This window comes from Gallus gallus, chromosome 5 (assembly GCF_016699485.2).
Source record: "Gallus gallus isolate bGalGal1 chromosome 5, bGalGal1.mat.broiler.GRCg7b, whole genome shotgun sequence".
In the NCBI taxonomy this organism is placed as follows: Eukaryota; Metazoa; Chordata; class Aves; order Galliformes; family Phasianidae; genus Gallus; species Gallus gallus.
The window spans coordinates 18,849,848-18,865,128 of record NC_052536.1 but is presented as its reverse complement, the minus strand read 5'-3'; the positions used below and the strand labels follow the sequence as shown (position 1 = coordinate 18,865,128).

Genomic DNA, 15,281 nt, shown 5'->3' with positions numbered 1-15,281 from the left:
GCAGTCCTAGAGGTGGAAAAAAAAAAATAATAAGCTTACACAGCTGTTGAAAAATACTGAGACCAAGGAATTCCCTTGCAGTTCAGTGGACTGCTGTCAGAGCAGGAAATCCCCCCACAACTGGCAGGGCAGTGCTGCTGCTTGGAAAAGTTACCACCATCAGTTAACTCAACACGTGGGAGAGACCCCAGAGGAAAAAAGCAGATGGGGGGAAGAACTTTCCTGGATTAAAATCCACCAAACAGAACTAGAACAAAGCCCTAGAAAGAGCAATTCTGCATGAGTTACATATATGTGACAGTGTGAATAATGCAAGCTATTATATATACCCTCCATCCAGTCCTAATCCCAAGTGGTTACCCGGATAAATACAACAAACTAGACTAAGGGAAAAGTCTGGCCATTCCACTTCAGTGCTGGAAACCAATGATGACCAGCGTACAGTTGGGGACAGATTAAAGGAACAGCTTGGAGGATTACCACAGCACCTACAAGGCCTACAAATAATCACTGTTGGGAACAGGAATAGAATTATTTGACTTGCTTTTAGACCATCACGGTCTAAGTTTCTATACTGTCCCTTTTCTCATGACATACAAGCCTTCATAAAATATTCAACACTGAGTTACAAGTGGTACAGGAAAGAAGAGCAAGAACTTGCTTTCAGAAAACTAGACCTTCCTCCCATTTCTGTACCTAAATCTTGTGGTACTTGTCTCCTGCCTCATCCCCAGATATACCTACTCCTATTTATGACTAAAATGAATCTTTATAAACTCATGACTTCAGGTTCATTGCAAAATGCGGTGTTCTAGCAAAGCTACTATTTGTCAAGGGCACGCCTCACGTCAAAGCCAGGTCAACATATTTCACGGCAGGGGGTTACATTCTCTTTTCCTAGTCTGCAGTGACCATTCTTGATCGAAAGGACTTTCATGCACGAAGGAGTATCTGACACAAACCAAACCGATTTGCTACTGCAGCGTTCCAGTAATGACAGCAGGATAAAGGAGGCCTTTGAAGTTCATGGAGGAGTAGGAAGAGGTGTTAATTTAAAAAGCTTGTCAGTATACCCAAGAGCAGAAGGAGAGCAAAGTACCAATTAATAATTCACACTTCTATTCCACATGTTATCTTAGTATCTCAAAACAGTTTGCAAACATTGATTAAGTCTCACAACATTCCCCTGAAGCAGACAAGCATAGATGAAGCTCTACTCCTACCAGCCAGGATGTTACTCTGGGATCATTTTGTTTAGCTGATCTGTGCCTTTTCTTCCCCATCTGTTGAACGGTGATAACGACAATATCATACTACAGGGTGAGGTTCTGAAGCTTAGCGATTGCTAAATCAACGATTTTTTATGTAGGGAAATAGCACACAAGGGCAATCTCCTGTGTCAGACTGAACTCAATTACACTGAATTAAAACTACTACACTTGACATGATGACATGGCTAGTGGAAAGAAAATCCTCTATCTTGATTTTATAATGCCCTACAGATGTGCTTTGCTCTGTCCCTAAGTACCCAGAACACTTGAGTTCTAGTTAATGACCAGGATTGTTGGGTGCTGTGTTAACACAAAACTCATCATAATTACGCTAATTAGATCTGCTATAGAAAGAATTGTGAGAAATGAAAGACTCTGTCCACTGTAGCCTCTAAATCTCAATTAACACAAAGTATTTGCTGTGTTTGGGAGCCAGGACTGACAAACCCGTAGCTGCAAACTCCAGAGGGAATCTTCATTTACATTCTAATGGGGAGCTGAGCAGTTACACTGTTTAATCCTCACTGTGAAAGACAGGTATACAAGAAGCATCACCCATTAACAGATGAGGACATGGCAATTCAGGGAAGCTCTTAAAGTGCCATAGGACAATCTCTCACACCCACCACAATCAGAATTTCACTCCTTATTCCCGATCTTGTACTTGGACTTGGTTTTTAAGCACATATTTATATCCATAAAAACAAATCCTTGCTGCTCTAATCTAATAAAAGAGTTCCTTTTTCCATGTCTGGGGCTTTTTCATGCACAGAAAGAGTCAGAATTACCCTGCTTAACACCCCATAATAATCTGACTTTTCCAGAAGGACCAAAGATAAAGACAAAGTAACAGCTTCATGAAATACAGCTCTTTTCTTCTCCTGAGCCTGACAGTCACTTCCAAAAGCAGATTGTCATGACAACAAACAACCTGGAGGCAATCCAGCCAATTAATCTGCAGAGGAAGCAGCCATCCCAACCTTGGAAAAGAACACTGCTGCTTTAAGCTTCGGATGCCAAAAACAGAAAAACCCAACAAAAAAACCTTACCACACGCATTAATCTTACTAGGCTGCCTTAGGCCTGTAGTGAAAAACAATTCACCTCTCAACACAGCAGCACTACTGCAGCAGCAATACAGAGCGCTACACACTCAAAACGTCCTTTTTCTTCTCCTTCCCCAAGACAACCGCAACGCCAGAGCAGGCCAGCCCCCTCTCTGGGGCTTCATCCAGGCAGATTTATGTTCCCAGGACGTGACACAGCCCTGGCAAATAAGAGGATGACCCGTTCAGCTTTTACATCTTGAGCCAAAGGAAAGAGCTCATAGGTTAAGCAGAAAAACCACACAGAACACATCATCACATACCATTGCTGTAAACTCTTTTTTGTTGACATTGCTGCTGCTTGTTTTCCCTCTTCCCTTACGAGTTGTCAAGAATATTTAGCACCATGTTGAGCTCAGAATTACTTTCTCTTTCATGAAGGGCTAAATCATCAGAACAGCTAAATATTGAAGTCATTCTCCTTCAATTTCTCAGATTTCATCTTCTTTCATACCATTCTTTATCTCTCTCTTTGTGTGCTCTGTTCTCTATAGGCCCAAGCACACTGCAATTCCCCAGCAAACATCCAACGAGACTTCCATCTTTTCCTGCTCTGGGCTCTCAGTAGCAACTCGGACATGCAAAGGTTTAGCAGCTGATGCCTGATACACATCACTTGTCAACCTCAAGTTATTCATTTTATAAAATACCATGGTATTAAGTTACAAAAAGCAAATGTGAGAAATGCTGCATGTACATATAGAAAAAGTTGAAAAGAAAAAAAAATTACAGAGATGGTGTTTTGAGAGTCTCATAAGACTCGTACACAATTCTCAAACAGTAATAAAATTTCCTCCCTGACTTCATATTGTTCCTTTAATACTGAAACAGGGAAGGCTAGGAATATATTCTTTCCCTGCAGACTTGTCACACAGTGAAACATACCCTGCAGAAAGTAATAGCGCAAAGAGGACCTAAAGCTTTAAGCCTACCCAGACTAACTCATCTGGCAAACAGACAGACCACCAAACTTCCTCAGATTGAAACTTTATTACTGATCCCTCCAGGTCCAACCCATCTCTTTTGGAAGTCAGTAGATGGATTCCCAGTAACTTCAGTGAGAATTCCCAGTAGATGGATTCCCAGTAACTGACCACAGATCACAAGCACTTCCAGCAAAAGTGATTTTAAAAATTAATTTAGAAGAGATACCAATCTTCTGAGCACTGATACTGAAATGCACGCACACACACACTGCATGTTTCACTCTCATTAACTGCAGGATTAGGAAACCACAGCTCTAGTCAACGCAGGGCAAGAACAAAAACATATTTTCTATGTCTGTAACACATTAATTAGAATTGGTATAATACTGCTTAATAGGAAAAGAGGCTATTCCTACCTTGAGGACTTTCACAGCTTTCTTCATCGCTGTTGTCTTGGCAGTTATTTTGACTGTCGCACACGAAGCTTTTATCAATGCAAAGACCATTTTTACAGTGGAATCGGGCAGTAGAGCAAAGTAAGGGATTGGCTGCTGTGAAAAGAGAAAGTGAGATCTTTCATTAGATATTGTTTTAGGCAGTGAAATAGCCTTTAGGTAATTAACGACAACAGGTCACAACTCAACAGCTGGTCACTTCACTGACTGTGTGGGAGTAGCTTGGCAATCAAACATACCTTGCCTCTTGAAGCAGAGAGATGAAATTTCTAAATCATGCAAGATTCACTAGAATTAGAAGAGATTTAGTCTACCCTCAGTTGTAGTAATCCTTCTGTTCTCTTTCATGAGAGCCCTCATCACAGTTGCTGCTAGATGCTCAGCTTTTGCTCACCTTGAAGTTGTATGGAAGGTAGCACTGCCTACCATGAACACTACCTATTGCTTCCCATTATGACAAAATCAGTTTAGCTCAAGTTTTATAAGCCAGCAATCCAAGCTCAGAATTGCAGTACGGTGTTTAATCAACCTCCAGTTCTGTTTTTTCCACCTTGCCTATCCCCACCCTTTTTTTTTAATTGATACAATGGCAATGTTGGCATTTCTCAAATTCTCAGTGTTTGAACTTGAAATTCACTTTTACAGTTAAAGTGCATTCAGAAAATCCTTTCACAAAATACAGCCCTGTGAGTTAGGTGAATGCACACTCAGCAAAAGCAGAACAGTATTTAAGCAGAGCCATTCGGGAAGTGCACTCTTCACTCACTCTAAACCTAGCACCTTACAGCCTATTTGCTGCTACATACAGTCTCATTTAAAAGCCTCAAGCAGCACAGCTTTCTCCATTTCTAGGAGATTACACCACAGATTTAATATGTCTCACTGCTAAAGAGATTTCCTTGATATCATCTTGTTTTCTCATTCCTAATTTCATCCCTCTACTCCTAGCTATACTTCAGCATACATAACTACATAATGTCCCCTTGAACAGTGTTTGCACCCTTCACATACAGCCTTATCTTCCTACGTAGCCATGCCTTAGCTGAGATATGCATAATTTATATCTCCTCATGAATCAATCTCTCTGTCCCTTAATAATTTTTGTCACTCTTCTCTGAACTCCCTCCAATTTTTGATAATGAGGTGACTGAAACTGAATGCAGCATTCCAACTGAAAATCTTGAAAAGCTGTTTAGATGCCTTGTCTGCTTCAAAGTGATTCTCCGCCACAGTAACAAAAGGGATTACAGTTCCCAAATACTAACTGGCTTCCTATTTTTTTTTTCCTTTTAAGTGAGAGCCTCCCTTAAAGAGTCTTTCAAAAAACAAAACAAAACAAAAAACCCACCACACTTCAAACTCTTCTGTGCGTATAATCTGCAGTATACCAGTAAACATAACAAATACTCCCTACATCTGGGCAACTCCTCCGGCTCCCCAGAAGCACATTTATTACAAACATGCAAAATCTCTTTTGGTCTAGAACTGCTGCATACTTGCATGCCACGCTGATTTTGCAGGTCACTTTAGGACCTACAGCACTGTTTCTCTACTTCAGCAAAGCTGTGACTAGACACTTAGATGTGCTGGAAAATACCACACATGCACTTCAATAGCACAGAGGAAAAGGAAGATCAGTAGCCTATTATCAGCTGTAAGGCCTTGTTAGAGCTACATGCCATAAGCATATGGAAAATTAAGGAATTCCTAACTAACTCCAAGGTGGTGTGCTTTAAAGTGAAACCTGCCATTTGTCAATCCACTACCTCAAGGACGTTCAAAGAACGTTCAAAGAACGTTCATCAAAACCTCCTTCTAGTCCATTTGTTTAAGCATAACGCAAAGACCACAAAATCTTAGCTTTCAATCTTCCTTCACTAACTTCATCCTCTGCAGAGGTGCTATCCCCGTGCCACAGCCCTCCCAGGAGCCAAAGCAGACTCTCAACCAACAACAGATGGCACTTTTAAAGGATGTTCATGCTGCCACAGAGACCTCAACACGTGGAGGAGGCACGCAAACAAGAAAGGCAAGTCCTCCTAGAAGCAGGCAGTGATAGATCTCTGTAAAGATCTCCCCTTTTGTTATCCTTGAAAGCTGGTGCCTGTTGTCCTCCTCCTGACCTTTAAATGACATTAAAAGGAAAAGCCCAGCCCGCTCCAACAGAAAAGGAGCGACTATTTGCTGCAGGCTTCCGCCTACAGACTCACGCAACATCAGGGCTTTCAACAGCTCCTGATAATAGCAGCAGGGCTGCTGGATCGAACATAACCTTTCCTTACCGCTATGATAAATCCCTGCTAGACTTACAGATACAACAGATCTATGCAGCCACACAACAGGGTTTTAGTCCATGTCAAGTCATACTTCAAACGATATTTTTTGCCGTGACTTTGCTGTAAGATGCTGAACAGCTCAGGGGCTCAAACTCATGCATTGGCAGGCATTTCTGACTTTGAGAACCTGCTTCTCCTTTAAAGATCCTGTTTCACTAAATAACCCTTTCCTGACTTTTTTTTTTGTTGTTGTTTGAGAACATGTACAGACAGAAAAGCCTAAATGCACTGATGAACAAAGAATCTTCTTCAGTGACCAGAAATAAGCAAATCAAAATTGAACAATTTTAAGTCACATTTGTAACATTTGACAAACAGGTATTACATTGAAATACAGAGAACCCGTTCAAAGCAAACATGCAGCTCAAATCTAATTTCAAAACTACAAGTCTTAATATAACATGCAAACATTACGTACAAAACAAAACCAAGCTGGACCTTAGTAAAGAAGTCATTGTCATTGATTGAATCCTTAAATATACATGTATTTTTTAAACAAGGCCTGTTTTTGTGATGTAAACACCACACGAGATTCTCTATCACTGACAGCAATAAGAGGAAAAAATTCGAGTGGTGCTAACCAGCCAGCAGAGCAGGAGGTAGCAACGATTGGCTCAGAAACGATACATCTTAAAATCAGTCAGAAGGAAAACTCCACTGAAGAAATGACCACTTAGCTTGGCTAAATAAATAAATAAATAAATGCAGCGATGAGGAAAAGATGGAGAACATGCTAATGAAAAGGATGCAGTGTTTGTGTATGTGTGAGTGAAAACTGGACACAACCAAAACTGAGATGAAAGCAGGTGAAACCTTGCCTGCCTTAGTTAGGCCATCCTGCCATTTTGAAATGCAGTGGTTCGCAAAGAAGTTGGATGTCACTCTACCGCCACTCTTGAACTGCTTGTTGTAGAGACAATCGTTCTTTTGCAGAACTCTCATCTGAGATGCTGAACCAACCATGAAAATACGCCCTGTAACAAGACAGAGGAGGCGGTGCCTGCATCTGACAACACTGAGGTTGAAGAGGCTCTTCTGAGAGGAATACTAAAGTTTACATTTCCTGTTGAGGCAGATTTGACTGTTATTAACACTATCAAAGTTTGATGCTACCAAGAGATTCTGTGAGAGGAAAAAAAAAAAGCACAGATCATTCAGGTTCTCTGACTCAAACTAAAGACTGAGCAGTGCTTCCTGTCTATGGTTAGCTGAAATTAAAAACAAAACACTTTCACCAGGAAGTAGACAGGTACTTACTGCAGTTTTCTTCATCGCTGCCATCAGGACAGTCCTCAAAGCCATTGCACCTGAAGCGGCCAATGATGCAGTGGATTCCACTGGCACAGGGGAAGAAGGTGGCACCACACTTGGACTTGGCTTTCGCTGAGAGAAGAAATGCACAGAAGATTGCAAACATTAGGGAAATGTCTTACAAAGGTTAAAGACACTTTAGTAGCAGCACAGGTTGTTTTGGGAAGCCTGTAAGTGAAGGACCCAAGGTGGATAGGAATAATAAACATGGCAGCAGGCTTGCAGAATTTGGGAACTGGAGACCAAAGTGGGCAAAGACAGGTGTACAAAGAGTCAGGAAACACCTGGAGAAGGAAAAGGGGAATACAGAGGTATGAAGTGAGTTAGTGCCTTTGTGAGAATAGGAAACATAAGATACCTTCATTAGAGTATTTTTAAAGCTGCAAAAGTCAAATTCAGAAAAGAAAATGCTATAACAAATGCCTCTAGTTAGCACAACTTATATGAAACTAGGTGCAAAAGGAACATGAATTGCATCTCTTACTATACAACTCTCCATCATACAGCTTTCATTATAAAGCTCTTCAGGAAATAAACCACATCTATTTCATAGCACTCGCACAGCCATTCATAACACTAAATACCAACAATAACATCAAAATGTGGTTAAGAAACGATTATAGAATCTCATTTGATCCCAAGTACTTCATATTTTTTTTACTTCACTGCACAGCAACTCTTCATGGCAGGGAGAAGAGAACGCTGCCCTCAGCTAGAGTAATGCAGATGCTTCCACTACATTGCTCAAGGCAAGTGCCAATTCAGTCTTGTGCTATCATCAGCCCAGAAAAAAATTGGCTGTTTGTTTATTTTTTCCTTTTTTTTTTTTTTTTTTCCCTCTTCAGATTAGCATGACTTCATTTTCTGCAATGCACCATGGACTAGAAAGTCCCCTGAAAACGAAGGCCTGGCTGACTGCAGGGAGGTGAGCATGGAACACTGCCAACACACCACAATGCCATCCATGGACCACTTACAGGAGAACAACAGAAAAGAAGTAAGATCTCTGACTTCAGGACTTTTGAGTAAACTTTTCCTTCTCTCCTTACTTCTATACCAAACACAGAAGATGCATTTGCAGCTCCTGGGTTTTGAGATGTTGATAGATCTGGGTATCACAGTAGCAGGCAGTCTTTCTATGCAGCCATATGGATCAATACATCAAAGTGGGCAGTTTTATGAGGCCAGGACAAAGTCAGGGACAACAGAAGAAATACAGGGGGAAAAAAAACATGCACACACACACACACCCCAAATGGGGACAAGAAGCATCAGCATTAAAGTGGAAGGGATCCTCTTCTCCAGGGTTAAAAACAAAACACGGCTGTAGCAAAGCCACATTCCATCACTCAGCAGAGTACACATAAACAGCCTTAAACCACAGCAATAGTAACTCATGCTTGACTTAGTATTCTCCCAAAGCAAATTCCCACAAGTTCCTCTCCCACATTTTTTAACTGTTATTTATTTTTATTATACCAGTAGTTTTTCAGTTAAGTAGGAAGTAGGACGTATCACTGATGTATTCACCTACCACATTTGCTGAAGAGAATCCAAAGTTCAGTTGGAAAGAAAAGGTGAACCTTTACTTTGTAGAAAAACGGGTTGATAAACTACCCTGAAGTAGCTCCTGTGCTCAACAACACCGACAATGCAAAACCCACAGCCAAGGCACCTGAGACCCTTAATTCTTTACAGAATTTCAAAGAGAAACTTCTGTGCTGGAGTTTTGAGACAGACTGATTTCAGCTGAATAATTCAGTAAGCACAAGGTCTGAGGCAGTGCCATACCCCAAATCTTTTAACAAAAGCATCAAAACAAATGCTTCAAGAACAAATTTCACAACTGTCACCAGAGCAAGAAGCCCATATTAGCATTTGACACGCCAGTCAGCCAGCCAAACTGCTGCTGAGAAAGCGTGGCTGTAACACTTAGACACAAAAAGATGTCCAATTCTTAATAACTCCCAGGGTTTGTTTGACCTAGAGAGGAGCTGAGGGGAGGCCTCATGGTAGTTGGAGCTCCTCACAGGAGTAGATGGGCAGTGCTGGGCTCTGCTCTCTGGTGACAGCAACAGGGCCCCAGGGAACAGCATGAAGCTGTGTCAGGGAGAGTCAGGGAGAGATTCTTCACCAGAGGCTGGAACAGGTTCCCCAGGGCAGCGCTCATGGCCCCAAGCTGCTGGACCTCAAGAAGACTTCGGACAACGCTCTCAGACAAAGAGTTTGAATTTTGGGTGTTCCTGGGTGGAGCCAGGAGACAGACTCAATCACCCTTGTGGGTCCCTTCCAATTCAGGATGTTCTATGGTTCCTGGGATTTGGAGTCTGAATTTGGAGACTATAAAGTTTCTGGACAACCGTTCAACTACCCTTTGTCATCGCTGAAAATCTACTCAGAATAAGGCTTCAGAATTATCTCCTCCTCAAATTTTCAATATGGATAATCTCTCCGCACAGCCTTACTCTTCCAGAGAGACTTCAGACTACGAATTGCAAAACTGGAGCTTTTGGCACTTTGAATGGCACAAGTCCCTGAACTTTTCCAATCGCAGCTCCAAGTGGTGGCAAACATGGCAGCAGCTCAGTTTCAGGAATGACCAACACGCTCCTCAGCCACTGCAGCTGAGTCCTTGTCCATAAGACAAGAGGGCCCAAAACACCTGAGCTACCACCATCCAATAATAGGCAATATTTAATGTTTCATGACGTCTAGAAGAGAAAGGAGCTAGACTCACCACAAAAACAGTCACATTTCTGGAAAATACTTTCTTTAGTTTGTCCAAAACATCCAGATAACCCATCAAAAAGAGGGAGAAACCAGTGGGGACAATGATTTAATACAAGAAGTGCTTGGACAACTACATATAGTTTAGTTGAGAATTTTCTCCTTAGACCTTTTCCTATCTCCTCCTCCTCTTGGAACAGCAGCCAGAGAACAAGATTTATACATCTCTTTTTTAAAAAAATGCCTATTTATTTACTCTTGAAGGAAGGAAATAACAGCAAACAAAACCCAAATGCAGTTCTGCATACTTGCAGCAGGCATAATAGTACACACACCAACCAATCCCAACCCAAATCCACATTCACAGTGGATACCCTGAAAAGATAAAGGAATGTTTCAAATCCCACAGTGACTCACTATCCACACAGCTAGCAGTTTAGCAGGCACAAACCTTGCTCCCAAATAGAACTCTATTTTCTAAGTTCCAATTCCAAATACAAAATGCATTTCTCGTGTGCTGTGAATAAACACAGGAAAAAATGAGGAATTAATAATAGCTTAATCCAAGCCACATGACTCAATTCTTGAGACCCTCACTATGGAACTTCTGCTCTATTTCCAATTTGACATCCTCGCTGTCCCCTGGCAAAGCTTTCCTGAGGTTTTCAGGCAAGAGCTGTTCGACCGCTTCTCACAAAGTTCCTATGGAAAACACAGTAATTTCTTCCTCAGCAAAAATGCACCTTCCCATTCTGCAGTGATCTCTGGAAATACCCTTAATTGTGATGAGACTATTTTCTTGAGGTCCTCGGCCCTCTCACAAGTAAGAGATGCATCATACCAGGTTCATGACTGCCTGTGGCAGATTTAAGCCATTTGCTGCGCTATTCACAACACTTCTGTAATTCCTACTCCTGTTACATGACTGCTATGAAAAAGGCTTTCCTCTTCTTTGTGCATCACCGTGTCTTCTGTTGCACAGGCTTGAAATTTTCAGGCAGATCTGTACATGAAAATTCTCCCATTTATTTAAAAGAAGTTGCCTATTTGGCCCCTTCACTAACTTCAGTCTCGATAAGCTCTCAAGGACATCATTATCTTCGCAATCTATATCCTTCTGTCACACTTGGCTGAAATGGGGGTCAGGATAATAAAAAATTACTTGGATATCAGGGATGGCTGAAGAGCAGTGAAAAAGGAAACAGACACCTGTGGATCATCTGACCTTATTTAGCCTTGCTAGTACAACCCGCCAAGGGAAAGGGAAGGGAAAAGCTCGTTATTTTTAAAGGAACTGGCAAATCCTACCAAGCCCAGGACTCCAGAACCTAAGCAAAGGAGAGACCATGCACTGGGTGGAAGGGGGAAGGACCAAAGGCGACACTCGGAAAACGACAAGAAATCACACAGCAATTTACTACACTGTGTCTAAAGAAATGTTACTCAAATAGCAGATTCAGTCTGGATTCAGATGGTAAATCAGTTGCAGAACTATATAGCAAGTACTAAAACACCCCAAAGGATGTTCAATCAATTTGCAAACCCGTGGTGGAAAAGCGTGGATTCGCTGCATTCCTGTTCCTCAGCTGCTAGCTAGTCATGGCAGAAGAAGTCACAGAATCACAGAACATCAGGGGTTGGAAGGGACCTCCAGAGGTTATTGAGTCCAACCTCCCTGCTAAGCTAAAGCAGGCACCCTACAACAGGTCGCACAGGTAGATGTCCAGATGGGTCTTGAATATCTCCATAGAAGGAGGCTCCCCAACCTCCTTGGGCAACCTGTTCCAGAGCTCCATCACCCTTACCTTAAAGAAGTTCTTCCACATGTTAGTATAGAACTTCCTTTGTTCAGGTTTTAGGCCACTGTTCCTTGTCCTATCGCTACAAACCAACAAGAAGAGCCTGGCCTCATCCATTTGTCTCCCAACTCCCTTTAGATATTTATATCCATTAATCAGATCCCCTCTGTTTTCTTTTCCCCAGCCTGAACAGATTCAGGTTACTGAGCTTGTCCTCATATGGGAGATGCTCCAGGACCTTTATCACCTTTGTGGCCCTCTATTGGACTACTTCTGGGTGACCCCTGTCTTTTTTGAATGAAAGAGCCCAGAACTAAATACAGTATCCCAGATGTGGCCTCATTAGGGCAGAGTAGAGAAGGAAGATCAACCTCCCTCGATCTGCTGGCCACGCTCTTTTTTATATGCCCCAAATGCAGGAGTGAAACATTATCATGAAACTGTATTTATACTAAAAAAAATGGAATTCCCACAGTATTTAGGAAAAAAGGCAGCAGTGAATCACCATACACAGGATGAACCTCCTCTGGCTTTTCTAACCATGGGAACTCTGCTCTTCACTACAAAGCTCTCCTCTTCACTTGAAATTCAGAACCAAATAACAGGGTTAAGACGCTCACAGAGAACTGCTGGTTACAGTATAGGCTTGCCGAACACTCCCCCCAGACTTATTTGCTTAAGTTCAAGAGAACTGTTTTGGCAGTTATGTATGCAAGTATGTGAACTCACTCCTTATGCTATGCAGAAATCAATCCTCTCACTCCCTTCTTTTAAGGATCTTAAAAAAAAAAAAAAAATCAGTAACTTCCAGTCAGGACCAGCTGTACTTTCCACAGATTTAACAGTTTGCAGGCACAGCTCTACGGTATTAATAGAAAAGCATTTTACTATCTTTAGGGCATAAAGCGTGAAAGAAGTATTTTTCAAAAGCTGTAATCTGTTTTACTGTTTCTCAGCAATAAGATGAACAGTAGGGGAAAAAAAACAGATTTAGTATATACTATATAAAATCAAATGCTGTATATATGAATATTGTTTTACAAAAGCAATTCTGACATGCCTGACTTCACTACAAGACCTCCCAACGTGACTAGAGGGTTACAACAAAACTTCTTCAGTTATGGGCCAGCATTTTGTTTTCACGCAATAGTCTGCTGTGCCAGTTCTCCAGCTGAAGACAAAAGCATCTAAGTTAATGAGTTTTTATGTGGGAAGAGAAGGCACTTCAGAGGTAGAGTACTCTGGAGACAATAGCCTTTACTTGTTGTCAAAGACTAAAGTTATCTTTCCTCAAAGTTATCTTTAGTGATCTAGAAGTCTAAATAACCATCTACAAAATTGTCAGAAAGTAGACGAGATGCTAGAAGAAAGCATAGACAAAAACCTTGATCTATACCCATTCAAAGTGATTTCTCACTAAAAGAAGTATTTTAGAGGTCACTACTTTTCAGAGAAAAGCAAAATGAACAATAATTTCATACAGAGTACAAGTTCTAGGTCAGCTGTTACACTGACTAAACCCAGGACATCTCCAAACTTATTACTTGGGATTCACATAAGCAGGACAGAAAGGACTAAGGGACTGCAGCAGCAGGGGAAATCCTCCTGATGAGGGTATTGGTGTGCCAAGGATTTCAGTCCCTCACTCCCTCTGTAGACAGCTACCTGATCTGCACTGCATGCTGCTACTGACTGCATCCAACGTCCCAGTTACAGGCTCTCGGGTCAGACTACCTACTGACATCCATGTGGTGGAGACTGTCAATAGGATTAAGTAATTAGCACCACAAACCTTCTTGATCTCCTTGTATAAAAAGCCATCAAATGTTAGTGGATATTGCACTCGTCCTTACTCATGTGTAAATTTCTGTAATTGAGCTTCAAATGAGATCTTCACCATGGTCACTGCATTATAAACTCTATTATAGCTATTCTGAGTATTTGGTTGCTTAATCATGAGTGAAAACAAGAGTTAATTCTAGTTTGATAGTCCAAATCTGTGAGCCATTTGAGTAAGTGACAAAAAGATTAGCAGCTGGCTTACAGCATCTTCTCAATTAATGCAGATGCTCATTTCATGCACTGTTTAATGTTCGGTTCTGTTTAAAAATTCTGATGTTTGTCACCTCTCTAAGGAACTTGATACAAACTTTACTAGAGCTGACCTTCCAGTGCTTCTGCTGGCCAATTGGCCTTCCAAACTGTTTTTATAACCTTGAGAGCAGCACGTGCAAACAGCAGCTAAAAAACCATTTGCCATAGATGGATGATTCTCCCTTCCCAGCTTGGTTTCTATACAGTCACTCCAAGCTGAATTACCATGTCTCTGTACCTGCCCCCCTTACTCTGCATGAGTGCCAGCAAAACCTCAACATTCAATTGCTTATTAGTTGTGTCAGTGGAAGTACCCCAGAAGGCAGCCAGTGAGAGGCAACTTTCTATCTCTGCTTTACTTCTTATGAGTCCTGGGATACAGGCTGGATTCCTAAGGTCATCTTACCTACAAGTAGCTCCGCAAATAATGCTTTGCTTGAGTGAAAAATTAACATCTACAGAACAGTAACAATTTTATGGCATAGTCAGTTTTACATTGGGAACGTATCACAGGTTGGGAGATCAAGGTTTGCTTTCGGCTTTCAGAGATTTGCTAACATCTCACAAGTGAGACTTTGGTATTACAAACTCCTCTTCTGGAAGACAGACAACATGGAAAAACGCACAGGCAAGCAGTAACTACGAAGGGTCTCATAGGCCTTCAGGGCACTACTGCTGTGCAACAGACAGCTGGGGGTGAGCAGGTCCAGGAAAGGACTGCATCCAGCACTGTGGCTGTGACCTCTTGAGAGCGCTTGATTCCCGAGAGTCCTTCCAGCTCAAAGACCCTTGAAAGAACAAGAACACTGCAGCCAAAAGAACTACTGCATGTTTAACAAAAGCTTCTCAGTTTCCAAGCCTATGCGCTAAACAACACAGCAGAGAATAAGCAGTGGCAACATCATATACTTGCAGGCAAGGTGCAGCAGAACTTGTGATGAGCCTTTGAAGTTAGGTTTGCATAGGAGCTTGGGTTTCCTTCCTGGAATTTCAGGAGCTTTTCCCAGGTTCATAGGAATCTGGAGGCGTATTTGACAGTTATTTGTAGGTGGTGTGCTAGAGCATCAAGCAGTGAACATGCCAGGATAACCAGAAGAAAGAAGCAGTGAGAAAAACAAGGATACTTAAAAGCATTCAGTAATCTCAAGACAGAGGTCTTCTAAGTGAATGCGTACTTTTACAGAGGAATTCCTAATTTTCTGCTAGTTGTTAAGGAAAAAAGATTTGTTAATTTCATTAGTCTTTCACACAAATTA

At 41.6% G+C, this 15,281-nt stretch overlaps 1 protein-coding gene across 8 annotated transcripts in view; it reads right to left on the bottom strand.

The window, feature by feature from the left end:
- The window catches only part of LDLRAD3 (low density lipoprotein receptor class A domain containing 3), a 223,846-nt gene that overhangs the window by 77,580 nt on the left and 130,985 nt on the right, over positions 1 to 15,281 (bottom strand). For 7 of the 8 annotated variants that reach the window (XR_005860159.2, XM_046942063.1, XM_040701390.2 and 4 more), the window contains 2 exons: positions 7,352 to 7,477; positions 3,720 to 3,854 (listed from right to left, as the gene is read on the bottom strand). Coding sequence is in view for 7 of the 8 variants with exons in the window: in XM_046942063.1 (XP_046798019.1) it covers positions 3,720 to 3,854; positions 7,352 to 7,477 (261 nt within the window). In the remaining variant the exon portion in view is untranslated. The remainder of the gene's footprint in view (positions 1 to 3,719; positions 3,855 to 7,351; positions 7,478 to 15,281) is intronic. The other variant, XM_040701388.2, reaches the window with a different exon arrangement.